This window comes from Papio anubis, chromosome 2 (assembly GCF_008728515.1).
Source record: "Papio anubis isolate 15944 chromosome 2, Panubis1.0, whole genome shotgun sequence".
Classification (NCBI taxonomy): Eukaryota; Metazoa; Chordata; class Mammalia; order Primates; family Cercopithecidae; genus Papio; species Papio anubis.
In genome coordinates this window covers 84,543,403-84,570,076 of record NC_044977.1, presented here as the reverse complement: position 1 = coordinate 84,570,076, position 26,674 = coordinate 84,543,403, and the positions used below count along the sequence as shown (strand labels likewise).

The window sequence follows — 26,674 nt, the reverse complement described above, 5'->3', positions numbered from 1 at the left end:
ATTTTAGATGCTTACAGAGCACTGCACCTAGCAATGATCAAAGACCCTGTGAGGAGGGCTTTTGGTGGCATGCCACCCACCTATCAGCTTCCCCAGCAAGGACAGAGTAACTTCCCAAGCTGAGAGTAATTTTTTTCAGTCAGAAAAATAAGTTCCAACTTCATTACTGAAAATATCAAGTTCTAATACTTTTTGTTTGTATAAAAATATCTAGCATGCCCTTCTCGTTGGTTAAAACAATAATCTCTATTGTCAAGCAAAAAAATAAAATAAAACAAACAAACAAAAAAACCATATTCATCTTCTACAGGAGCACATAGTGGACATTCATTTTGTTGATCTGTAAAATGTCCTTTGCAAAAACAAAGTGGATAAGCAAATACTTTTCCAGCTTTCTGCTCAATGGGGTCCCACCATTCCATACTATAAAAAAGTAGTTTTAGGTATTTCACATGGGAAGGAAAAACAAAACAAAATAAAATAAATCCTCAGGATAAAGCTTAAGCTAGAACATTCAAATGAAAAGAGTGTTGACTACAATGATACAACTGAAAAGAGAAAATTTAAGATTAACCACATGGGGAAAGTGTTGATTTGATAATCCCTTGTATCTGAAATCCCCCTGCCGAGTGTTTTGTGATCATAAATGCGCAACTGATCGAAAATGAGAGTTTTGTCAGGACACGATCACTGTGGGGACTTTGGCAACACTGGCCCCAGCTGCCATTTCAAATCCTTCTGGATCAAAGGTAATTAAATCAAGGTCTGTGGCCAAGCCTTAGGAAATCTTAAACTGAAATAGCAAGCACACATTTCAGAAGTAGTTGCCTCTTTCAAGGGCTCCTAGTTTTCATCAAACTCTCAAAGGTGTCCGTGATGTCCATGACCTTCCCCAAAAAGTTGCTAGGAATGGCGTATAACCATCTGCCCTTGTCTTCAAGAAATTCTTTCAAATACATTAACAAATGTAAGTGAAAATTACCCGGCAAGACACATTGATATCAAAACAAATAAAACTGGCATCAAGTTTTTTCCATGTACCATGAAACTTCTAAAACATATTATCATAATTAAAAAATAGTAATAACACTTAAGTTTATGTTTTGAAAGGAGCTCTGAAAGGCATCAAGGAAATTATGTTAGTACATTATTGAGCAAATCAGAAGAAAAAATAACACTCTCTTCCTCAAACTTAGATAAGGCTCTTTTAGGCATCTAAAATGATTTCTCAGTGTCCAAATGTCTGGTGATATTATTTCTCCAACCAGATAATTAAGTGGAAGTCTGTTTTCCATTCTGATGTTATGTCTTATGAGTGGAACCCCAGGGATCCAGCCTTCTCTCCGCATTGGGGAGGTATGTGATTGAGGGCTCAATTTGGGTATTCTCATCCTCTAGACAAAAACCAACAAAATCCCTTACATATTTAAGATAATTACATGAAAGGTCACCCAACTGATTCCTTCCCATGGGCGGGATGTGAGAAATATAGTGGCAGCAGGTCTGTCTTGACAGATTCTATTAACCTCTCTCTTTCCCCTAAGTCACCAAAGGATTAATTCTGAAACTTTAAATAAAATTCAGAGACCGTGATGGACACTGACACAGAAGTACTACATATTTCACTGCCTCTAAGGTTTAATTAGCCACTAGCTTGTGTAATATACGTGACATCTGACACTGGGGATGGAATAAAGACTTCAGCTGAACTTGGACCAACTCTCAGAGCCTTGCTCAAGGACCACCACCCACCTAGTAGCAAATTTCCCTGAACTGCCTGCAGTCCAAGGCAGAAGCTCCCCACTGGGCCATGCAAGAGTTTACAGGCATAACTGCACGTGGGACCACACTAGAGCAACATGCACTTTAAAAACCAAAACCTTTAATGGCTGATGAGAAACGTCACTCACATAGAATTTAAGAGGGAAATGCACTGTGTAAATGCCAGCCATGTGCTATCTGGAATGGGAAGATTAATAGAATAGAAAGTAAACACATACTGCTTTCTGAGAGAGAGGGGGGCCAGTGTCAAGGTTGTCTGAGTTATTCCTAACCCTGTGCCTTTTGTTGCATACAATTGAAGTTCTGGAATATTTTAGAACATGTGCTCCTTTTAAAAGAGGTCTTTTCACTCTGGTAGGTCACATTACAAGCTAGAGACCACAAATTTATTTCACGTTCAATTTTTGGTTTTCAAAATTACAAATTTTATTGCAAACATTTCTCCATGGCTCCAAAATGGAGATACATGTCACTTTGCTAAGAACTCTAGTTCTCAATATTGTGAGGTATGAATTTTGTAGTTTTATCCAGCAAATGACAATATTGCCCAATTTGAAAAAGGCTGCTTGACAACTGAAGGGAAGATGTTTTTGTCAGAATACACATGTAGCATAGCAGATAATGCTTCAGAAAGGCAGGCCAAGGCTGAGCCTTCTTTTTCCCAAGAAACTTCCCCTCTGAATCTCCACCCCCACCTCCTTAGGGGCCTGGGCTGAGGCTGGAGCTCAGACATTTCCCAGACAATGCTCTGCTGCTGGACCTGAGACACGAGCAGGCAGAGAACTGGGACAGACTCAGGTCCCACCACACGTTTTATGAATTACAGTGCCTGGGAGGCATCAGCTTTAAGGAGAGACAAAGGCAGAGATAAAGAAAATGTGCAGAAAGTGCATAAAGATAAATGCCTGTAAAATCACTGCTGCTTTAATGCATTCCATATTGAAGAAATAAAAATCTGAATATTCTTGATGATTTAAAGGCAATAGTGTCCAGCTAAGATCTGTTTGTCCAATTAGACCATTAAGCTGTTTATATGTAAATGTTTATAATAGCTTGTCCTGATTTTCAATTACAGTTCTGGGGGGCTGGTTTAGTATAGAAAAAATGCCATCTAAACATGAAGCATATCACTTTCTCTCCTGTATGCTAATAAAGAGGTAGATCTCTTGCAGCCCAGCAGCAATGCCTGCTCAGGAAGGCTCTCTGCTGGCTGCATGACTGTTTAGTCCTGCTGTACTAGCTTCTTTCTTCTGGCCCATTAGTGGAAGGGATTGTTCTCAATGGCTCATCTGTCAGCCCTGAGTTCGAATACCGACTTGATTCTTATAAGCTCTGCAACCTGGAGGAAGTTACTTAATCTGTATAAATCATAGTTTCTCATCTGTAAAATGAGAATAATGATAGTTTCTGTATTGTGGGTAAGACTAAAAGGTATATATTATTGCAACTCAAGTGCTTAGCAGAGTACCTGGCACACAGTGAAGCACAGAATATACATACAATATACATACCCTAGTATTACAAATAAAACTACTATAATTATTAATATTATTATCTAGGGCATCCTCCACATAGCTCACCACTTCTCAGAGCAGTGGATTAGGAATCAGGAAACCCACATTACAGTTTTGCAACTTTCTGACTATAGGCCCAATCTCAGGAAGGTCATTTAACTTTTCAAGATCTCAGTTTCCTAGTCAATGAAAGAGACATGATCATAACTTTCCTGTGATCTCATGTCAGTGTTTTAAAGAAAAATTTTGGTTCTAAAATGTAGCTCCAAAATAGATCCATCTAAACTCACAGTGCTCCTTGCGTTTTAAGAACTAGCAGACTAGCAGAACATCCCCACATTTTAAAATTAAAACTAAGCCCTTTAGAGATCTATTTTGGACAGTTACCTCAGAAAAAAACGAAATCCTTGACTTACTGCTAAAATTGATCACACTGAATAAAAATCAGATTATCATCAAACTAATGCTAAAATTATGAAGAGAAATATTAATTGATTTGGAATTTGAATGCACCAAACATTATACCTAAAAATGTTGAAATTTTATTGGAAATTAACCTATTTGTTTAATACAGAGACAAAGTTGAGATTTTTTTTTTCTTTTCTTAGAGAGAGGGGTCTTGACCCCAGGCTGGAGTGCAGTGGCTCATAGTTTACTATAGCCTTGAACTCCTGGACTCAAGTGATCCTCCTTTCTCAGCCTTCTGAGTAGCTGGGACGATAGGCACACATTACCACACCTGGCTAATTATTGTAGATACAAGGTCTCCCTGTGTTGACCAGGCTGGCCTCAAACTCCTAGGCTCAAGCCATCCTCTCACCTTGGCCTCCCAAAGTGCTGGAATTATAGACACGAACCACCATATCTGGCCTTGAGAATTTATTTGTTTTAGCATTTGACTGTTCATAATGATATACATGTTCCGATTTACCTGGGGACCAATTGCTTGCAAAGCTTCATTTGAATAGGTTTTTAGAGATTCACTCACTTCTAACAAGATTCAAGGCCATGAAAGGCTAAGGACAGATGATTGCTTGAGTCCAAGAATTGGAGACCAGCCTGGGTAACACAGTGAGAACTGATCTCTACAAAACATTTTTTAACATTAGCCAGGTGTAGTGGTGTGCACCTGCAGTCCCAGCTACACAGGGGGCTGAGGCAGAAGGATCACTTGAGCCCAGAACTTTGAAGCTGCAGTGAGTTGTGACCATGCCACTGCACTCTAGCCTGCACAGCTGGCAAAAAGTAGAGGCGAAATTTGAACCCAGGTCTTTCTGTCACTGAAGCCCACGATCTTTCCACAAGATGATAGAGAGCTACTCTGTGTATGTCTTGAAGTCCTTTAGGGCTTCACAAGTATCTCGATCAAAGCTGGCTAACATTCACACGTTTGTTCAAAATTTGGTGATCTCTTCCATATGAACTGAATCTGGGAAAGACAAATTCTGCCTTATTGCTGAACCAATAAGAAATCTGCAGAGGTTATGGAGTTATGTAAGATTTTTCAGAAAGCTTTTTTTGCTTACATGAAGTACAGGAAAAAACATTGATAGCAAGCTTATTTTTCACATTCATACTATACATAAATACAATATGGATATGGTTTATCCGAAAATCTAAATACTCTGATTCAACACTCCCTGTTTTTACACAGAATTTGCTATCACGCAGGACCTATTCAAGTATATGTATTTAAAAGGTCCTCTTAAGAGATAAACCTCCAGGATGAATTTGTTGTGATGTGCCAAGAGACATCCAAAGGATATGAGCTCCTTCCTTCTTCCCCTATCTTGAATGAAGAATTCTCAACTATATTCTTCGGTTGTTGTGGTGGTGGTGGTGGTGGTTGTTTGATCAAGACAAAACTAAACCATAAATATTTACCTATGATGGAAAAGAACTGAAGTTTTGGGTAGTCAAAGCCCCAATTTCTTACACACTTCACTGGAAAAAATGCTAGATCATGGACATCACTCAAGAAAGTTGACCACTATTTTCTTTAACACTGAAGAAGTATATAATCCCTCAGAAGATAAGCCAATTGCATTCTTAGCATTCCACAGAAATGTCATCTTTCACAGGCCATATTCCTCATTTATGACTTGTTTCTAACTTGGAATATGAACGTGCAGTCCAAATCCACCATAACCGGAGATGGGCAACCACGCAGTCCATGTTCTCTCACTGTCAACAATTTACATGACTGTAAAATTTACCTCTCCAGTTCTGCGATCTTCTTGTCCTTGTCATTCTTCTCATTCTCCACCTCCTTGAGGATCTCCAGCAACCGGTCCACTTCTGCTTGGGCCTTGCCACACTCGTCGCGGTAGTAAGACGCCTCTTTATCTAGCTGTTTTATTCGGTCTGCAAACTCAGGGTTCATCCTGGAGTCATCTTCAATATTATGTGCCTTCAACATTACATTTGTAAAGAATGCAGTTAAGACAACAATTTAGAGCAATAGATAGTGCTGTCAACAATGGCCCAGAAATTAACTTTGGAAAGAAAATCACCACCAAGATTTATGGGTATATTGTCAGTGAAAAGGCAAAATATAAAAATCACACATTTCAGCTACCTTAGAACAATGTTGGTTTTAAAATAATATTAGAGTTTCACAGGGGAGTTTCTTCAATTACTGATATTTTGTTCCATTAAATGTTGCTACTTTTAGCTTTTCTTTCCACCAAAAAAGTGGGGTTGGAGACTGTGATGTCTTTATTCCCAGTCATGTGACAAGCAGACCTAAGACAATTCAACTCCTCACAGTTAAGGAGGTGATTCATACAAAATGCTTCCATTTCCAATACAAAGACACCAAAACAACACGATATTAGATTATCTTCCAAGAACCATCAAGGGCATATGTAAAGCCAGATAACATATAAGAGACGGATTGACTAATAATTGAACATGTCATCCCACTGAGAAATTTCAGCAGGAAACATAGTTTGAAATGAGGCTTGGAGGTGAGGAAGGGCTTTCCAGCTAACAGTTATACCCATAAATTCTCATTCTCTTAAATAAATTTAACCTAAACCAGGAGGAGGATGAGCTAATTCATGAACAAGTACACAGACGAGAATCTGCAAATACATGCATGGGTGGGTGGCAGCTTCACACACAAGAAAAGACAGGCAACAACACAGCAACAACATTGCAGAATAATTTGCAGCCAAAGTATTTGTGGGTTGTGTGTGAGAGAGTGCGTTACAGCTTTTTTTTTTTTCCCAAAATAAACTTTTGGCTGAAATATTCCCAGACAGATAGAAATAACACTGCACTGCAATGTTTTGCCTACCCCTTGTTTCCCATTATTCCTAATTGACTTCTTCAAAGAGCAGGCAGGGAAAAAACAAGTAGTTTAACAACAGTGCACATTCAACATAGAAAGTTCAGATAAGTCATATATGTATGTATCTTCAAAATCCACCGGTGACATAATCAAATGTTAACAATTTATAAGGACTTAAGTTATTCTGCTGTCTTGCTACATGGAGCAGATATTTATTGTGTTTTAATATACTTTTTTGAAAATTTCAGGGAAAAAACAAGGCAAGCAAGCTACAGCTACTGTGGGATTGAATGAATCATGCATGGTTAGAAAAATTAATACTAATACTACGGTTAGAAGGTTTGACAGTCTTTGCAATGGTTTAGTAGAAAAAAAATTCAAAAATTAGTATAAATAAAATAAATTTCATATGACAAAATAATCATTTTAGAAATAATATTTTTGCATGTAACATATTATTTAAGCATGAGGATAAAGGGGAAAAAGTTGCTTTCATGTTCTTAAATCTAAGATTTCCTTATTTAAGAAATAAACTCAACTATACAAAAAAAAGCTTGAGAAAAATGTGTCAATTCAACACACTATCAGATACTGGTTTATTCCCTTTTACCAACATTTTTCAGAAACCATTTATTTTCATTTATTTACTATGCACTCTGTGTTTCATTATAATAGATTATTAAACTTTTTCAGTATAATTAAAATAATCTGAAAGAGAATCCTGAGCTAATATACCTTTAGGAGTATATTTATCTAATAATTTCCTTTTAAGCTTAAGTAATGAATATTTAAATTTCCTAATCTCCACTTTAAAAATGTAGAGCAGAAATCCTATTTTAAAAGAAAGTAACTACTCCATATACCTGTTTCAATTTGTGATAATATGAATCATTACTTTTGTTAGAGAAAAGCATTTAAAATATACAGCTTTTAAATAGCTAAAGAAAAAAAAACTTTGTGTTAACCTCTCTTTCACTTTTATACTGTATTACGATTCTTTTACAGCAGTTAAAAACCTTTTCATGACATTTCTTGAACTATCCAACCAATGCTATTAAGATTTTTTAAAAAGAATTAATGAACTGAGTAATAAGCAGCTGGAAGCACTCAAAACAAATGAATAAATATATTTTGATTGCCTGTTTCTTATGAGAGTTAAAATTCCTTTCCTGATGCTGATTTTCAAAAGTTCACAAATAGTTAGCAGTTAGCTGCTGTGGCTTATTTTAGTTGTTGTTTTTATTGTTATTACTATTTGTCTCTTTTTAATAAGTGGGTACAGGATTACTAGTTGTAAGACCAAGATTCTAAATCCAGTCCTGCATCTTATATTTACATAAGATTAGGCAAATTCATTAGCCTAAAAACCGTGAAAACTACAAAATGACAAACATGGGGGAAGATATTATTCACTTTTGTTTTTATTATAATTATTATTTCATAATATGCATCCCAGAAATACAGCTTGTTATTCAGCTAAGTTAATAGATTTATTTGGTTTTCATTGACAAGATACTACATACTCCTTATAAAAAAAAAAAAAAAAAAAAAAAAAAGCCTCCCTGATAGGTTTACAGAGACAGCATAGTCTGCTAGTGATGGTATGTACACATATTCCTTATTTTAGCTCCATGAAGAAAAGAGGATTATCCAAGGCCACTTTTCAACATTGGGTGAAATCAGATGAGTTCATAGTCTTTTCAAACAAGTAAATAAGTATGGTGAAAGGACTCATGGGATGTTTAGAGGCACAGAAAGCCTAGTAAAAAAAAGTGCCTTAATCTAGACTGTACTACTGCTGATATCATATGCTGAAGTTAGGTCATGTTATTAGAATGAAGACCAGAGCCGAGTTTACAGCTGGCCCAGTATCTATTATTAATAGATCATACTTCAAGTGCTAATGAGACTTTTAAAATAAATAGACAACCTCAGCCAGGTGCGGTGGCTCACGCCTGTAATCCCAGCACTTTGGGAGGCCAAGGTGGGTGGATCATGAAGTCAAGAGATCGAGACCATCCTGGCCAACATGGTAAAACCCCATCTCTACTAAAAATACAAAAATTAGCTAGGCACTGAGGCACGCGCCTGTAGTCCCAGCTATTCGGGAGGCTGAGGCAGGAGAATTGCTTGAACTCGGGAGGCGGAGGTTGCAGTGAGCCAAGATCACGCCACTATACTCCAGCCTGGCAACAGAGCGAGACTCCATCTCAATCAATCAATCAATCAATCAAATGAATAGACAACCTCAAGAATACCTGTGAATTAAATCTCTCTATCTCTATATCAGTATCTACTGATTTCCAGGCAAAAGAACTTATGTCAAGCCACTTTCAATCTTGGTGCCAGAATTCTTGGAAGGGCTACTAAAATATCATTTAAAATGTTTTTAAATCAATAGAAAGCTTTAAGGAAAAGTCATATAAAGATGACAGGGAAACAGCTGCTTCTTGGATCATTACTAGGGTCCATGTAAAGACTCAATGAAAGAGAGTTTCACATGACTGGGAAGGCTGGTGAGTCCCCAACTAAGCTTAGGTATTGGAGGCAAAAGCCTCTAAAGGATTTACAAAAGATATTGTATATAACCAGCTCTATTCAGCCTGAGTCACAGTTTTTCAGAGGATGGGCTGAAATTTTTAACTAGTAACCAGCATGGATGTGTTCTACCACGATCTACAGACATGAATGATTCTATACTAAATAAAATAGTGGAGGAAATTGAGCTTTTTAAACCAATGCTTCCTTCAAAATCATGAGTCCTGAGCTTCCTCCAAAAATGGAATGAAATAAGCACTTTATTTGTATTTAGGCAATATTCTCGCCTTTTCAAATCACAACATGAGTTCTTTAATCTGGACTGGTAGCTCCTAACAGAGATCAAAAGTAGGTAACAGACTTGGATCTAACATACTTTAGACACTACAGCGAAAAAAATAGATTTGAATAAATCATGATCACAGTAAATTCCAAACATGGCATTCTAATGAATTCAAGACATAAATTGAAAATGCACAGTAATATTTTTCCTTAAGAATCTGTTGGTTTGCAGTTAGCTCCCCAACAAGGTCCGGGAGGGCTTGCCCATTCTATACTTCTAAGGAACATCAACTTTGTCTTCCTATTGTCATTAGTCAGGAATTTACCTCTTAAAAACACAAATTGGTGTGAGTTTTCTTTTGATGGCTTCAGATCTTATTTACCATGAATATAGCAAGCTCATCGTCACTTTCAAGGACATCCACCAGTCATTAAAACTAAAGGAATATCAATAAGCATTCTTTCACTAATATAGAGATTTAATTCCACTGATTAAACAGGTCAGTTTAAAGGCAAATCCAGGTATCTGATTCTGCTCAAAAATACGTCTTAAAACATTTAGAGCAACTTTCAAGCATCTTATAGAAACACAAAAAAATGTGGAAAGGACATTTCAGAAATGTCTGCATTGCATATTACATCAGTAAGTTTTGAGGGACTCCCAATTATGTTTCTTGTATTTCCATATGTAAGGAAATTTCCCCACAAATGGGAATAATCAAAACAAACTCTGGAGCCTCACTGATGTGGGTAGGCCTCTGGGTTTTGATGTGAACTGACTTTAAAAGCCTAGATCAGGCATTAAGAGAACTCTGACCATGGCTTGGGATGAGCAATACATAAACCTATAGTTACAATAACCTAGTAGTTATTTTAGTGAAAGAATTTATAACTACTTCAGGAAATAAGGCAAAACTTCGGATTAATATTATATCTAAATGGAAGTTAAGAAGCCAAAAATGGCTAAAGCCAAACTATGGGGTTGTCAAGTATCAAAATCATACAAGTTTATCTACATTTAATCTTATAAAGACTGGTCATTGATTATTTCCAATAAAATGGCAGTTCATCATTTCAGATCCCTAGAAAGGAAAGTATTAATTTTGGTCCAGAAACCTGCTGTGAAACAAGGCAGGGAACTTTCAATTATTATATTATATAACACGTTCCCTTTGAAATAGACCCTACCAATTTTAATTAAAAATCAATTCCCTCAAAATAAACAAATAATTACTCATGACCATAAAATAAAAACAGAATGTTAACCAATGTATTTGATGACTTTTCTTCCCTGCTGTTTCTGGGTTTTAGCAATAATTTGCTAAATTTAGGCAGTGTAGAAATATGATTCTCGACTGTGGCGTGTTGGTGGTTTAATGTCCATTGACAGCGCTTTAATATTCCTCTCATATCTTAACAGCAGGACAGGGAATAGAAACTATTCTAAAAATTATATTTGACTACAGTCTTCCAAAAGAAATTTCAATATTCTCATAATTCTAAGTTATAAACGAAATATTATATTTTAAAAGAAAATTTTTAAGGTAATTGTAGAGTTATATGTTATAACATATTATACATTATATATATGTTATATATAACATATTATACATTATATATATGTTATATATAACATATTATAACTCTATAATAGACTGATTGATATAACTCTATTATAGACTGATGAAACACACATATTATTGTTTAGAATTAAGAACCAAGGGAAGAAAAAGAACACAACTGAAGATAACCTGCACAGTGTTTATAATAATAAGACAAAACTCCAGGAGTAGAATGATAGTTAAGCTGCAGAACGGTTATAAGAAAAATAACAATATCAAGGCAAAACTTTCAGTTCCTAATTTAGAAAATTAAATTTCATTTAAAATACAATGAATCAATACCGGGCATCATAGCTGAGACTAAATAATACATTTGGAAACTAATAATGATATATTTTGAAATGTTATACATCTTAGTTGTTTTTTTTTTTTTGGTAGAGATGGGGTTTGCTATGTTGCCCAGCCTGGTCTCCAACTCCCAAGCTCAAGTGATCCTCCAGCCCTGACCTCCCAAAGTGCTAGGATTACAGGCATGAGCCACCACACCCAGCCCCTATATATCTTAGTTCTAAAGGAAATTATTCACTCATAATTCAAGCTAACTGCATTCAGAATATTCAAAAATTTGCATATTAAAACAACCATACCAAAAAAAATTCTTTTCATAGATGGAACAAATAGGGTATGTATAAATAAATACAAATAAATATTCAAAATTATTCTTGTGTCTCTCTCTCTCGCTCTCTCTCTGTCACACACACACACACACACACACACACACAAAAGAACAACTGTATGCTTAATACTTTCAAAGATTCCCCAAACAAAACTGTAATTATTAATGTAATCCTTTCTAATTATGGGATTTCCTAAAATTAGCAATGTGGAGAACTGAGGTAATTATCTGGATGTCCTCAAACAAAGCATGTGGCTTCAAATGTTGAGTGTTATTGCAAATATTAGTTGAGTTTTTTAGACACTGAAAGCATGGATCAATTATAGGGTGTGTGTTTGTATGTATACATATGTTTACACATGCTATGTGCATGCCTGGAATTATCTCTTAAATAGTTGCAACTTTCCGCTGTGCTGGGAGATAACTGGTTTAAGAGTGAATCAAATACTTTTCAGAAATAGGCTTTAAAAATCATAAAAAGAAACTGCTATATCCAAACAATGACTGTGAAAGCATTTATAATTCAGCCCATTATGTTCCTGGGATTATACCGTCCTGTAATGACCTACAAAACAGTAAGACCTCACGGAACATTAACAAGAATTTTTTCTATCTCTCTGGAATGAAAAATGCCTGCTTTTTGGCTTTTGTTATGTTTTTTGTAAACACTTATGTAAAATGTGAACCCTGCTAAATATGTATTGAGAAGAGATAGGATTTCAAATGGATAACTACTAGGGATTGGGGGCCCCAATGGTGGGGAACATCAGAGGTGTCTCAAATGTGCCCTGGCCAACAGCAAGGTTGTGCCCAGTGCCTACAAATCAGTCATTTGCCTTGTACCAACAAGGGTATTCTATGAAGCACTAAACTGAGGGACCCAGAAGGTCTGGAGATTTATTAAAATTTTTTGAAAGACTCCTGATACCATCTCTGCCTAAAATGACCACAAGGGCTACAGCAAAGAAGGTATTTGAGACTGATGAAACACATATTATTTGTTTAGAATTAAGAATCAAGGGAAGAAAAAGAACTGAAGATAACCTGCACAGTGTTTACAATAATAAGACAAAACTCCAGGAGTAGAATGATAGTTAAGCTGCAGAAAGGTTATAAGAAAAATAATGATATCAAGGCAAAATTTTAGGTTCCTAAGAAATGTCATTAGATATCACTTTGTGCAATAGAGTGACTAAAGTAAAAGGAGATAAAAAGTAAAAGGTTCCTTTCTACTCTAGAAATAATAATACTTGCAGGAGCACTTAAAAGTTTAATCCTTGTTCACTCTAATGTAGTGTAGACTGTCAGACATAGAATTGACTATAAAATTATCTTATTTAACAAAAAACAACTATACTATAATTCACCAAAAATTTGTTAGGTGGCCATATAGAAAATAAACATACAAGAATAAAAGAAATTTCCTAGCTATCAATAACTGATTAGAAAATAAAATAATAAATATATCATTCACAATAGCAACCTAAAAATTAAATATATATAGATATGCTTAAGACTATCTTTAAGAAGAAATATCATGGATCTGTAACAGGAAAATATTAAAATTTCACTGTAAAAAAACCACTGGAATAAATACAAGTTGGATCATGTTTATGAATGGAAAAAAATAATATTGGGAACATATCAATAATTCTAAAATTATTTTATAGATTAAATATAATTAAAATCAACAATTTTGCATTTTAATTGACAAAGTAATCCTAAAATTTACTTGGAATGATAGACAATTAAAGGCTAAAAACTTCAAACAAAATAAGACAAAATGAAAAGCAGAAAGAATTAAGGTGTAATTTGTTTTACTAGATATTTAAAAATATAATAAAGACACAATAGTTAAAATGTTGACCCAACAAATTAGAGACATCGATAAAACTGAACAGATGCTTAGAAACTAAGACATTCACCCAAATGAGAACATCATATTCAATAAAACAGTAACAAGATCAGTGGACAAAGAGAGAACTGTTTGATATATGGTGCTGGATAATCAGTTGATAATTTAGAAAAATATAATTAGAACCTCACCTCTCAACATAAATAAAAATAAACTAAAGATGGATAAAGGGCTTAACTTGATATAAAAAGCAACATTAAAACATTTTAAATATAGGTAAGTGAAATCAGAGAATACTTTCCAGAATAAAGGCAGTGAGGAAAGCCTAAAGAAAAGCGCAGGTCAATAACCTAAAAATTGTTCTCTATATACATAAAAAAAATTCAAGCTAAATAAAACTGTCACAAATCTGGCAAAAATTCTATATAAAACACAGAATAACTCATATAAACTAATGAACAAAACAGTAAGCTCAAAAGCAAGTGCTCAACTGATTTAAACTGTTTACATAAGAAAAAATACAAAAAGCTAATAAATGTACTGAAAAACCTCAACTTCAGTAGCAATTAAAGAAAGAAAAGTTAAAAAGGAAAAAATTTTCCACCTAAGCTTGTGTCAAAGTTATGTACAATGCCAATTCTCAATGTTGGCCAAGGTGCGGCAGAAAGGCCATCTTTAATCAGTGCTGGAAGAAGCATGCTTTGGTAGAATTCCTCGGAAACTCAACATAGTAGGAACTATTGGGATCTTTTCAAATCACTGGCGCAGGAAGGAGGCAGGCACAGTGGCACATGTTTGTAGTCTCAGCAACTCCAGAGGCTGAGGCAGGAGGATCCCTTGAGCCCAGGAGTTTGAGACCAGTCTGGGCCACATAGTGAGACCTCGTCTTAAGTTTAAAAAAAAAAAAAAAAAAAAGATGTTGGGGGAAGAAATTACCAACATTAGGGGAAAAAGCAAATAGAGTAGAATAGTATACAATCATTAAAATAGTATTTTGGAGGAATAGTTCATTATATGAGAAAATTCTAATAATGTAAAAAAATATATATAAACCTAAATAAACACTTTGAAGTAGAGTGTTAGATAAGGAAAAGAAAAAGGAACACGAGAGAGAGAAGGAAAGAAGGAGTAAAGGGAAGGAGAAGGCAAGAGGAGAGAGGAAAGAAGAAAAGAAAAAGAGAGAAAAAGAACAGCAACAACAAAAATATGTCCAGGTGGAGAACAATCCAAATGTTCCAGCAATTATTTCTGTGCCATGAGATGTCCTATTTTTTAATTTTCCTCTATAGCCTTCCATATGTTTGCAAATTCTCAACTGTAACCATATATTATTTTTATAACTAAGAAAAACATAGTCATTTTTAAAAGACAATTAAGGGTAGAAAATCCATCATGCTGCATCCCTATCAGTCCAAAAAAGAATTAGACACCGAGACAGGGGGAGTTAAAATAATGAGAGTTTGGCTATATTCCCGGGATGCCAAACCAATGGGTTAGTTTAATTAACTTGAGGAGAAAAGTCAGTCAATGACTTTTGAATTAGTCACTGAAAAGACTGAAAAGTTCACAGTGGCATATTAGAGACGCACCACTGGGGTGAAGTGAAGTAAAAGTTGATGATGCCATGTCACTGATATTTCTAGAAATGGTCTAAAAGCTAACTAAGAGTTATTTCTTTGGTCCTCCCTATCCTGACAGGGAGAGTGAACTCCTAGCATGGTCCTGCTATATTTTTGCTGCTGCAGAAACAAGGTTCTCCCCATCTGTCCTGCACACACCCAAAACATGACATTCTTTGGTTTTCTTCCTGTTCCTAACTAGTAAGTATGAAACAACTGTGGTGGAATTATTTCGCTCATTTTTTAAACAACATTTTTTAAACACTCATTTTTCCCAGAGTGAGTTTTCGAGCTTGAAGATATTCCAACCTTATTTGTCTTTCTTCACATCTCCACTGTCTTGAGCCTGCTTATTAGCACTTATATTCAAACGTTAAGGGAAAAGAACTTGAACTGATTATTTTTTGCTTCTCTGCTAAAATCCGCATTTTGAAAAAGAGGTTAACAAAGATGCTCCAGCAGGGTTTTAGGAATTCTGTTTGCAAAAATAAAATGTGTTGTAAAGAATGGAGGGTGGAGGCTGAATCTAACTAAGTACACCTGAACATCTTGCAGCTCAAGCTGTATGTATCCTGAAGCAGTGGCTTAACAAATAAAAAGTTGTTGGTGGAATTGTTTACTTTACCTATATGCTATTCATTTTTTCCATAAGGGGATTTATACATAGGAGGTGATTAGAATGCATGATAGCACAGATCGCATCTGCCAAACGATAAACTCTAGCCACCTTTAAGAAATATTTTCCCAGTAAGCCACTTAAGTTCACAGAACAAAAAAGCTTTTCTTCTTTAATAAGTTAAAAACAAACTGCTTCATCTATTAATAAATGCACACATGTCACTAGGATAAAAAAAATTCGTGGTGGCACCTGGATCATTTTAGAAATATTTTTACTAGTTACCTGTTTTTTCGTTTTTTCGTTTTTTTTTTGTTTTGTTTTGTTTTTTTTTTTGTACTCTATTAAGCTATAATCGGAATTGTTACTATCTGTTATTAGGAGACTATATTATGGTTTGTCCTCAGCCAAATGGCATGCTTTTAACTGTTACGAATCCACAGTAATGTTAGGTATTTACCAATCTCAAAGACCATAGCTCTATTTTTAAATCTAAACCTGTTTTAACTTCTATCACTTGAATAAAACATTGAATTGTTTGCTGTTTTACAAATGTTGTTATCCCTTTCAGCCTAGATATGCTTGTGTTTGAAGGATTTAAGGAACAGTTCCATAAGCCTAGATCTTCAGCTGACTTCTGTTTTTCTACAGTCCTTGGGGTGAGGTTAAGAAGGAGGTAATATCAGAGTTGGCAATATTTTCTTGAGTTATTAATTTTTAAATTTCACATTCATAAGAAATGGCAGTGGCCTCAGCACAGATCATTTCTTTTGACAGAACGGAAAGGGGAAGAAACTCGTAAATATTTTCAAAACCTCCCCAGTATGGCACACCGTGACTGGTGATCAATGGATCCTCATGCTTTGATATGTTACAGCGGGAACTTTCAGAAATGACTTACTGGGTTGTACATCTGATTGAACAACTGCTCAGCTTGCTACATTGCAAAGTTGGGGAGGCATTGAGGCACAGACAGGGAAAGAAGGAAAGATCCAGAAAAACAGCATTAGCTCAACAAATTCAGTGCATTCGCACAGACGAGTTGGTCATTAAAAAAGAAGAAATTTCAGTTTCTAAACATTCCACAGTGAAAGTGAGATGCTCTAGGGAAATACAAATGTTGACTTTGGCTCCTAAAAAAGAATAGCTGGAATAAGAAATTTAAGGTTTGTGTTACTTTCCCTTTCTCGAGTTAAATAACCCATGAAATAAAGAAAGCTGTCCACTTTTGATGATACATGAAGTGCTGGCCTCCAGCAATGAATCAGAAGAAGTACTTTTGGCTAAGTCTGCAATTTATTACCTGAACTTCAAAGATGGTAATAATAAAAGATTAATTAAATCTTATCATTGAATTTATAGCTCTTCTTTTATATTAACACAAGCCTGAATTTTCTATTCAGTCTATCTTCAGAAAAATACAGATTAGCAAACAGCAGGTTAGCAACAGCAAAATATCAGTAAGACTTTATCGGATTAACTTAAATGGGAAAAGAAAAAAATTTAAATCAGCAGGACCAAAATACAGTATTATCCATTGCCTACTACCAGTTTCTACTGTTGTCTCAGGATTAATAGAAAATACAATTTTCAAAGATATTCTATTGTGTTCCAAGTGCTTTAGAATCTATAATATTTTCTTGTCTATTTTGTGTTGAAGATTTAAATTTTTGTGGATTTAAATATGCTGAATATTATTTTAAATAGCATTCTCAAGTTATAATTTCTAAATACCTGCACTATTTATCTGGGGCTCAATGTCAAGGTGTAGAAGGTGAAATATTGTAGAAACTATTACTTTGCTTCAAGCTAAGACACACTTTTTAAGAGCCTCAATTACTTTTTCCTTCAACTTGAAGGAAGTAAAAGACAACGTTATCATGGTTTAAAGAAACTCCCTCCTCAAGTATAATATCAATTGAAAAATTACTAAAAAGCATAAATCATATTTTGAATTGCCATTGCTTCTCAACTGATTTCTAGTCACATAGGCTAAGTTTACTCCCCCATTTTGAACCTCAAACACTCTTTTGAAAGACAAAATGATCCATACGTCAATTATCAGTCTCTTCTCAACTCTTGGGTATCTATTTAAGATTGATGAATGCACTTAATTATAAAGCACACTCATAATGTGCAATTATGCATTAGTTGGTTAGTATCATTTTGTCAGCCTCACTAATATCAGTAACAACTTCCTCAGACATGAACATTTATAAATAGTGGGATGGAATGTATAAGGGAGTTCCTTTTCTGCCTATAAGCATTTGTCATCATGAAGTATTTGAAGGCATCTTAAATTAACACAGTATCATAAAGGGTTAAAGTAATTATGTGTGTGAATGTTCTCCACAGACTTTTACGTAAAAACTCCCTTTACCAATGTCAAGCATTGTTTATAAGACAAAAATAAGTTTAAATCACCATTTGGATTTCATTGCCACTGGCAGACAAGGTTTCTGTTCAACGACACACATCTACAATATCGTGTAGATTTTATGGGAAAAATACCTGGACACTCACAAACCTTGAGCAAAATTCCACTGGGAATTTTTGGTGTATTTATGACATAATAAAACTATTATGTTTTCAGCTTTCATTTAGTAAACCTTTACATTTTATTCACAAGTCACGTACCCTTTTATTTAAAAAGAGGCCCAGACACACTTAAGCTTTTATAGCTGCTTATTTTTCCATGAGTAAATGATGTGTTTATATGTATATTCACATACTGTTGGCTTATATTTTCAAATATTTCATGTAGATCTCAATTTTTTTAAGGTGATGGGTAGTTGAGGTTTTTACGGAACTATTTATTAGCAGAAATTAAAGACTACTGAAAAAATATTTTAAACTTTTGAATTTAGTTAATGCTAGACAGCCAAAAATAACAAAATAGCATCTGCAGGTTAGACATAAATATATTTAAATTATAACTACCTTATTTAAACTCACTACACTATGCACTTAGGAGACAGTATAAGATTATGTATATACTTAGAAATGAGTTATCTTTTCATAAATGAAATAGGTCCTTTACAGCAAGACAACCATATTTGTTACTTTAATTCTAGTGACTTGGTAGAATGTTAAAATACTGTCAGGAATAATGCTAAAATGTTTACAGGATTTGGTCTGTGAATTTCAGTATGTGGTGTCTACCTGTGAGTCAAAGGAAACCACACACTCTGAGTGATCACAGGGGCAAACCACAGCTATGTTGAAAGAAACTATATTGAATTGCATAAATGTTGATTGATTAAACTAGTCAAGTCATTACATGAAAACTATAAGCATCAGTATGTGAATCTCTTCCTTTTAATTACTAGTGGATTTCAAATTCCCATAGATGATTTACACTAAAAAGGAGGGTGCCGAACATGTACCTATAGAAATAATAAATGGGGTCCCCTGATCTCCATAACAACGGCTCATCAGAGTAGGTGGAGGACATCTTTCATGCCCAGGTCTATTTGAGGCCATCTTTCTTCGAGACTCAGCACACTGTGACTAAAGTAAAATAGTGCAGAGGATGGTCATAAGGAGCCAGTGAATTTCTCTCTCTCACAAAGCTAGCTTAGAGCCTGCCTTATGATCATAACATTTTTTTAAATGAAAAATATTTTTCATAAGTTCATCCCTTAATATGCATATCATAGATAACATTTTGTAGAGCACATTTATATAGATCAAGAATGTATGTCATATACCCAATACATCACATCCAAGTCATTCTCCATTTAAACACCCTCAAATGGGCAATTTAAATTCTTTTATTTATTGTTCAAGATTTCTGCTTAACTAAATATTGCTTGAAGTAAGTGAGATGATGAGTGGATTGGGAAACAGATTTTGCAATATAGAGATTTTCTTGCTGTTTTTTATTAAAGGATTTGATCTGTGTATTTATCTTTTTCTGTATTAGCAAGTAGACTTTCGTAGTGTGAAATTTCTCATGACAGTTTCCTAATTATCTCTGTAAAGTGAGTACCATATAGTAACATTTCAGTTATATATTGCATCATACAAAATAGTATATTACATTTTAAGATACCCAGAGTAATTCCTTCACAGATATGCGATTCCTTCACATCCTTGACCATCCATGTCATATATTTTCATAACTTTAGCCGATAAATCCCCATCCCGGTGTGCTATGAATTATACATAGTCAAATTTTATTATATACTTTGTTTGATTGTTTAGATTCTTATCATACCTTTTGAATAAGTTTATGAGTTGTCAAAGGGAAACAAAATGCTTAAACTCATAATGTTATGAGTTTTATGTGAACAATGAGTGCAGACATACCAAACAACACAGGGAAAAAGTCAAAGTAACAATGCATGACTGGAAATGCACTCCACAAAAATGTCTGGGTCAGAGAAAACATGTTAATGCCACCATGTAAATATCCTATTTCTTTTCCAAAGCCTTCTATCTACAATAAGCTTTCTTAGAGAGTAAGGTCATTTTGGTCAAATATAAATAGTCATTCTACAGAGATGCCAGGGACTTGACAATTTTGGTGAACTTCTAGAAATTTAATAATGTCAGAAAAGCTTTTGCAAAGTTCTAATACAAAAAAAATGACCTACATCTGAAAGTAGCAAAAGTTTATTAACATCTAATGTGGCTTCCGGATTCTGCGACTTGTTGAAAACATTTCTGTTTTTCTTTGTTGATAGTTGAGATTTGCCCAGAGAGTAATGGCTGGTTTTTATAATATTTTTAACTTCTGCTACTATTTTCATCTATTTTTCAAGTTTTTCTTAAACAGGAAACCTAAGATAATTTTTCAGGTTCACAGACAGATTTGATAGACTTCTTAGCAATAAAGTTAAGAGTATTTAATTAATTCTTTTATCAGCAGACAGCAACAGATAAGGGGTTTGTTTCTTTTTAAAAATGTCTCTTCCTGTTCCATTTTATAAATTCATTTTTAAATGAGCATGATTTTTTTCTCAGACTTCACTTACCTTTTTTAACTGTGCTTCCAATTTGCTACATTCCTCTTTCTTTTGTTCGATGGCTATTTCTAGAGACTTTAATTTGGAATCCCTTTTCAGCCCTGCAGAGGCTAATGAAGATGCATGTTCTTTGAGGTCAATTAAACTAGACTGAAAGAGAAAGAATGTGAGTGAGTAAAACACTGAAATTTCTACTAGCAATGCCTTCAATTTGAACACATTGATTCTATACATAGCAATAAAGTGTGCAGTAGACAGAAAGGGTAAATATAATCTTACTAAGGTAACAATAGTCAGCTTTGGTCAGGAAATTAAAGTTGGCCAGCTTACAGAATGAGTAGGATCTAATTGCCGTAGAATCAAATGTGACCAAATGGTGTGGTCAGTAAATGCATGTTTCATGTCTCAAAGTCATGCTAATGATGTAAGTCCCAAGGTGGTCTTTACATGTCATAGCAAAACAGACACCCTGAACCTTCCATTTACATTTATTGCTGTCAGACTATGCAGACTCTGAGACAAATATGAAAGAAAATACTAACTTTAATGCTTCCGCTCCCAAGAGCAAGTCAAACATAAAAGAAGCCTCCTATTACGTTTTTATCAAATCCCATCTCTTTAACAGAGAAACGATCAATGGTTTTACAAACATCTTCTGGAAAATCAAACATAAAATTATTTTAAAATTTAGAGTAAACTTTATGTTCACGTCCTTTGCAATCTAGATTTGACAGATGTGATGAAACTTTCCAACTCAGACATGGGGTTACCTAAATTGTTCCAATCACTAAGCATGTCCAGAAACCAACAGGTTCCACATATAGTCTGAATTCCAAAAACTAAAGAAATAAATACTTGCATATATTACTGAACGTGACTTTGCAACCTAAAAGAGCAATGTTTGTCATTGAATAAGAAATAGCAACATCTAACTTTGTGACTGAGATGTACAGGTTTTACCCCAAAACAGACTCCATGCATTTCCTTCTTACTCATTTGCATCACCTAGGAAGACACTAAGGACACAATGGTCTCTCTGTAAACGATGTTGGCTAATAATTTATGCTGGGTGGCTTCATTGGCACTGGAATGACCTTTATGATAAAAGTCACCATCATCCAGCAAGGTGCTTCTAAAACCCTCTGAGGAACAGGTGAGCCATTCTCATTTTTCACATCAGGAAACAGAGGCTTACAACAGCTGAGCATCTTGTCAAAGGTCTCTTAGCTAGTAAAGGCAGATATAGGTCTCAAACCCAGGTCTACAATTCCAATTTCAATGTCCTTTGTTATATAATTCCCACAGAAATAAGAAAGGACATTATAATCCAGTCACTTTGTCATGGTGAAGACTATCATCACTCCAATTAAATCATAAGCTCCCTGCTGACGGCAACTGCATATTGTTTTCCTTTATAAATTTTAAATTGCCGGATGCAATAGCCAGTTTTAATCAACTTGGCTAGGCTCTAGTCCCCAGTTATTAATCTAGGAGTTGCTAATAGAAGGCATTTTGTAGACATGACTAAAATCTACCATCAGTTGACTTTAAGTAAAGGAGATTATCTTCAGTATTCTGTGTGGGCCTGATCCCATCAATTGAAAGGCCTATGAGCAGAATTCAGGTTTCCCTGGGGAAGAACAAATTCCACCTATTGATTGCAGCATCAGCTTCTGAGACCTTCCAGTCTGCTTTTGCTGATGGCCTGTTCTGTGAATTTTGAATTCGCCTAGCCTCCGTAACTGTGTAAGCCAATTCCTTATGATAAAGTTCTTAATCTGTAGAAAATGTTTAACGTGGTTCTGTTTTTCTGGCAGAACCCTGACTGACACACCCAGCCCAGTGCCAAGTACATCATGCAGAAACAACAAATGTTTACCAAAATGTCTATCTGAAAGTCATACAACGTTGGCATTATTTACAAAACTACTTTCACTTACAGCTTATGCTCCACCACGTCATCAAGATCTCTTTCCATTAGAAATATATACATTGATTTTAAGGTGCAAGCCCACAAATAACACCCGCAACTGGAGAAGAATATGCTATAAACAAAGTCAAAGCTTTCCTATCTTCTGTCGCATACAAACTAAGGCATCACAGATCCTCCTACTCAGAAGCAGCAGTGGAAGCTAGGAAGAGAACTCCATTCTTTATTTTCGTAACAAACAAATAAGCTCCTTTCTAAAAAATAAGTAGGTTTAAATTTTAGGAAATATAGATTTTATTTCTGGATTTCCTCGAAACTCCTCTTACTCATCCATTATTTTCCTTCTTCATCTACATCCCTAATTTATTCAGGACTTTAATTTGTGTGGAATTATCAGTACCCTATGAGTGAGGAAATACTGCGGAGCTGGGAGATAGACAACTGTGCTGCGGTACCGTCCTGCAGGGTGAAAGGTCTATGACAGCTCTAAAGAAGATGGACAGTTACAAGAGACAAAAGTAAGTGTGAAGGGGCCAATTGCAGGCAATCTCCACATATCTCAGAGTTATGAGGATTAAATAAAATAATGTGTAATTACTGCTTCTCATACTTCTCCACCAAACTATCCCCAAGAAAACTGAGAGGGTTATAGGGATCGCTTGAAGAATGGAGGAATAACCCAAAGCACCCTCTTCATAAGCCCCAAGCAAGAATTTCTTTAAAGTGTAAGATGTTACTTTAAAAATACAGGTAACACTTATATTCTGTATTCATGTTTGCTATGGCATAAAAAAAAAATACAGCTCTAAATTATTTACTACAATGTAAAAATAATATGCCAGAAGAGCAGCCACATTTAAGCTCTACCTTGGGGTCCAGCATGGTACCACATCTCCTAACCCGAGGGAATTGGGTGGTTCCCTTTGAAAAGTACAAATGAATGTAAAGCACTCGACACAAGGAATAATAGTACATAGCAGACACTCTAATAAAATAGAGACATTATTATTATAATCATCGCTGCTGTTGTTATCTCAAGCAAGGGATCGTGGGCCTGTGAAAAATATAGAATCCTTTAAGCCATGCAAATGTGGTAAGACATAAATAAAAGTTTCAAGGAGCTACATTGTATATAGTTAGCAGAGCAGAGAAGACAGGCATAGGGCATCACAGATGAAGGAAGTTACAAAAAAAAAAATTCCTTTAAATTCAGGCAGCTTTACAAAAGCAAAGTTACCACATTCCCCAAGCCTTCATATAGTGCCTCCAACTAACCCTCTAGTCTCTTGCAGCTGCACTGAATATGGGTTTATGAGGACTATCAATGTGGTTCATTTGTTTTTCCAGACTCACCTCTTTCTCAGTGAGTTCAGCCTGTAAAGCATTGACCTTCTCTTTCAGGTCTTTGTTCTCTTTTCGGAAGGATTCTATCTCTTCTAGTCTTTCCCGATCATCTCTTTCTCGCTGTTCTTTCAAGCGCTCAATTATTCTCTCCTGTAAGGCAATTAACAAAAAAGAAGAGGTGAGAACCCATCAGTGTATATGCCAAAGCATACTGCAAAAGAAAACAAGAGGCAGTACATCCAAGAAATGCTCTACAGGAATCAACACACACAAGAAACTCAAAATCGGATTCATGGGGATAGGCTGTGCATAACAGCACTTGGGAAGGACAACCAATACAGCTTTTGACTTGTTAATAAAAGTTAACATCACAGGGCTGCAAAGGAACTTAATGTTCAAGTTCTGTGGCTGCTCTTGGTTCATGGTAGTATCCAGCAGATTTCTAGAGCAGCTCTAGAAGAGGGAGCTTCAGACACCAAGACTCCAGACCTGACACAGCCTCGCACAGGAAAGGAGAAGCAGAACATGCCTCTTGGCTCAGCCCTCTTTGCTTAGCCTCTTCATTTGGCATCCAAGAGCCTTCATTGGTTTCTGAAGACTGTTCTCTGGCTGGATGGGAATGAAGTGGGGCAGGACCCAAACCCTCCAGGACTTAGAGCTGGGACTCATTGTGAGAACTTGAAACAAAGAATCAGCCCATTGTGTATGTGATTTTCCAGTGTGTCTGAGGATGTTTACTTCTCTGTTTTGTCAATGGTTTCTTGATAGTCAGTAGAGACTCCAAAACACTGGCTGAGTTTGAACAAAGTTCAGCAGCAGCTTTATTTTATTGAGGGCTTACTACATGCTAGGCACTGTGATGCGCTCTCCTCATCAGTCCTCATCACAAGCGTAAGGGCAGATCCAGTGCTCTTGGTGACAGTGTAGAGGTGAGGAAACCCAGAGCTCTGAGACGCAAGGTGGCCCAGGTCATAAACAGAAGGCCTCCCACATCCTGGGCTCTCGGACTGTCAGCCACATCCATGAGACCACACTGCCACAAACATACACCTGGAGCCATTCGGGGAGGTCTGCCTTTGACTTTCACACTGAAATGAAAACACTGCTTTGTAGACTTCTTTTCCAAAAATAGGGAACCTGCCTGATATCAAAGTAAGAAACTTACACACACACACACACACACACACGCACATGAAAATTCCATCTGCGTAAAGCTTGAGTTATATTTCTGAAATCAGTTTGAAATTATCCAACACATATCTAAACTTCCTCTTGAATGGTCATGTTAAAAAATACTGGTGCAACAACTGTGGCCAAGGATCCTGATATTATCTTTTATATTCTTATAATAATTGCATAGCACAAGACAATGCCTGATAAATAAGACAACTGTAAAATAGTATTTAATGCAGAGGGAAGTTAGTTTGAACACTTCTCCTATGATTTAAGATCCCCTGAGGAAGCAACTGTTCTACCCCACTGACAATAATTTATGTATCTAATGCTTTCGGCGGAGGAGGTACCATTACTGTTTTCCAATTACTTAAAAACACTTTAAATGAAATATATTATTATAATAGAGGAGGCAGAAATATAATAAATGAATCAATTAATTGCCTATATTTGTTTCTTCTTGATCCCAGACCTAGTTTACCTACCCGTGACAATGGTGAGTGGATGACTATGTGATCCACAAGAGAAGGAAATGGCCACAGTACGTGGTCAGTCTCTCAAGTGTTTTCAATGATTTCAGCAACTGAGCCTTTGCTGCCTTTTGTCTACACTACAACCAATTACCCAGTCACTTCTCCGTCCCATCACTTCCACTACATGGCTGTTGGAGTGACATTTCTAAAGCTCCAAAATGACCTGTCGCCTCACTATTTGGAAACCTTCCCAGGAATCCCTCTGGCTGGACCACGTGGCACTTATTCCCACTCAGCAGCCTTCACATGGTTTCACCGCATGATCATCCTCCCAGCCCTACTTTCAAGAGGGCAGCACTAAAATCCTTTGAGTCTTTTTGACCCACAGCTGGGCGAATCATCTGGCATACAACAAGCAATTAAAAGAGCTGAAGGAAGGAAGGAGAACTCAAATGAGGGACCATCTTGACTTCAAAGAAAAGGTAATAAAATTAAGCAGGCATGTTAACAGCCAGAAGGTGTCAGAATCGTTTGGAAAGTAGGTCGATTTGCTCTAATCACTTGTACTATTGACTGGGCATTGATGACAAAAAAAATCAACAAGCACTATAATGTTTTTAAGTGTTATTGATGATTCAATACTACAAAATATTTCTCCGTCAATCACAAAACCAATTTAACTGTCAGCCGCGCAGGGCCAGATGTCAAAAACATGTGTTAAAAGGCCCTAATATGCCATGATGTACTTGATTAACAACTAACTTGCAGAAATTCCAACAATGTGTTCTTGTTTTAGTCTTATTTGCATTGGCAAGCATTCCTTGTGCACTCATCTGGCTCTGCACAGGTTTAATCTATTTGTGCTTTATCACAGGGTGGGAACTAAATTACAGTGGCCTCCAGCTCCACTATCTGGCTTTCTCCACTGCTTATCTGCTATGTGGCTACAGCAAGACTTGGCGAGACCAGCTTTAGAAATACAGTGGGTTCCGTCTCTTGAGCTTCTGTGTGTCAATCCTAGAACCAAGTCATATTCAATCTTAAC

At 35.8% G+C, this 26,674-nt stretch overlaps 1 protein-coding gene across 13 annotated transcripts in view; it reads right to left on the bottom strand.

The window, feature by feature from the left end:
* ERC2 (ELKS/RAB6-interacting/CAST family member 2) overlaps nt 1–26,674 on the bottom strand; it is a 1,259,367-nt gene that overhangs the window by 477,469 nt on the left and 755,224 nt on the right. For all 13 annotated transcript variants that reach the window (XR_001899786.3, XR_001899782.3, XR_001899781.3 and 10 more), the window contains one exon: nt 5,513–5,706. Coding sequence is in view for 10 of the 13 variants with exons in the window: in XM_031662799.1 (XP_031518659.1) it covers nt 5,513–5,706 (194 nt within the window). In the remaining 3 variants the exon portion in view is untranslated. The remainder of the gene's footprint in view (nt 1–5,512; nt 5,707–26,674) is intronic.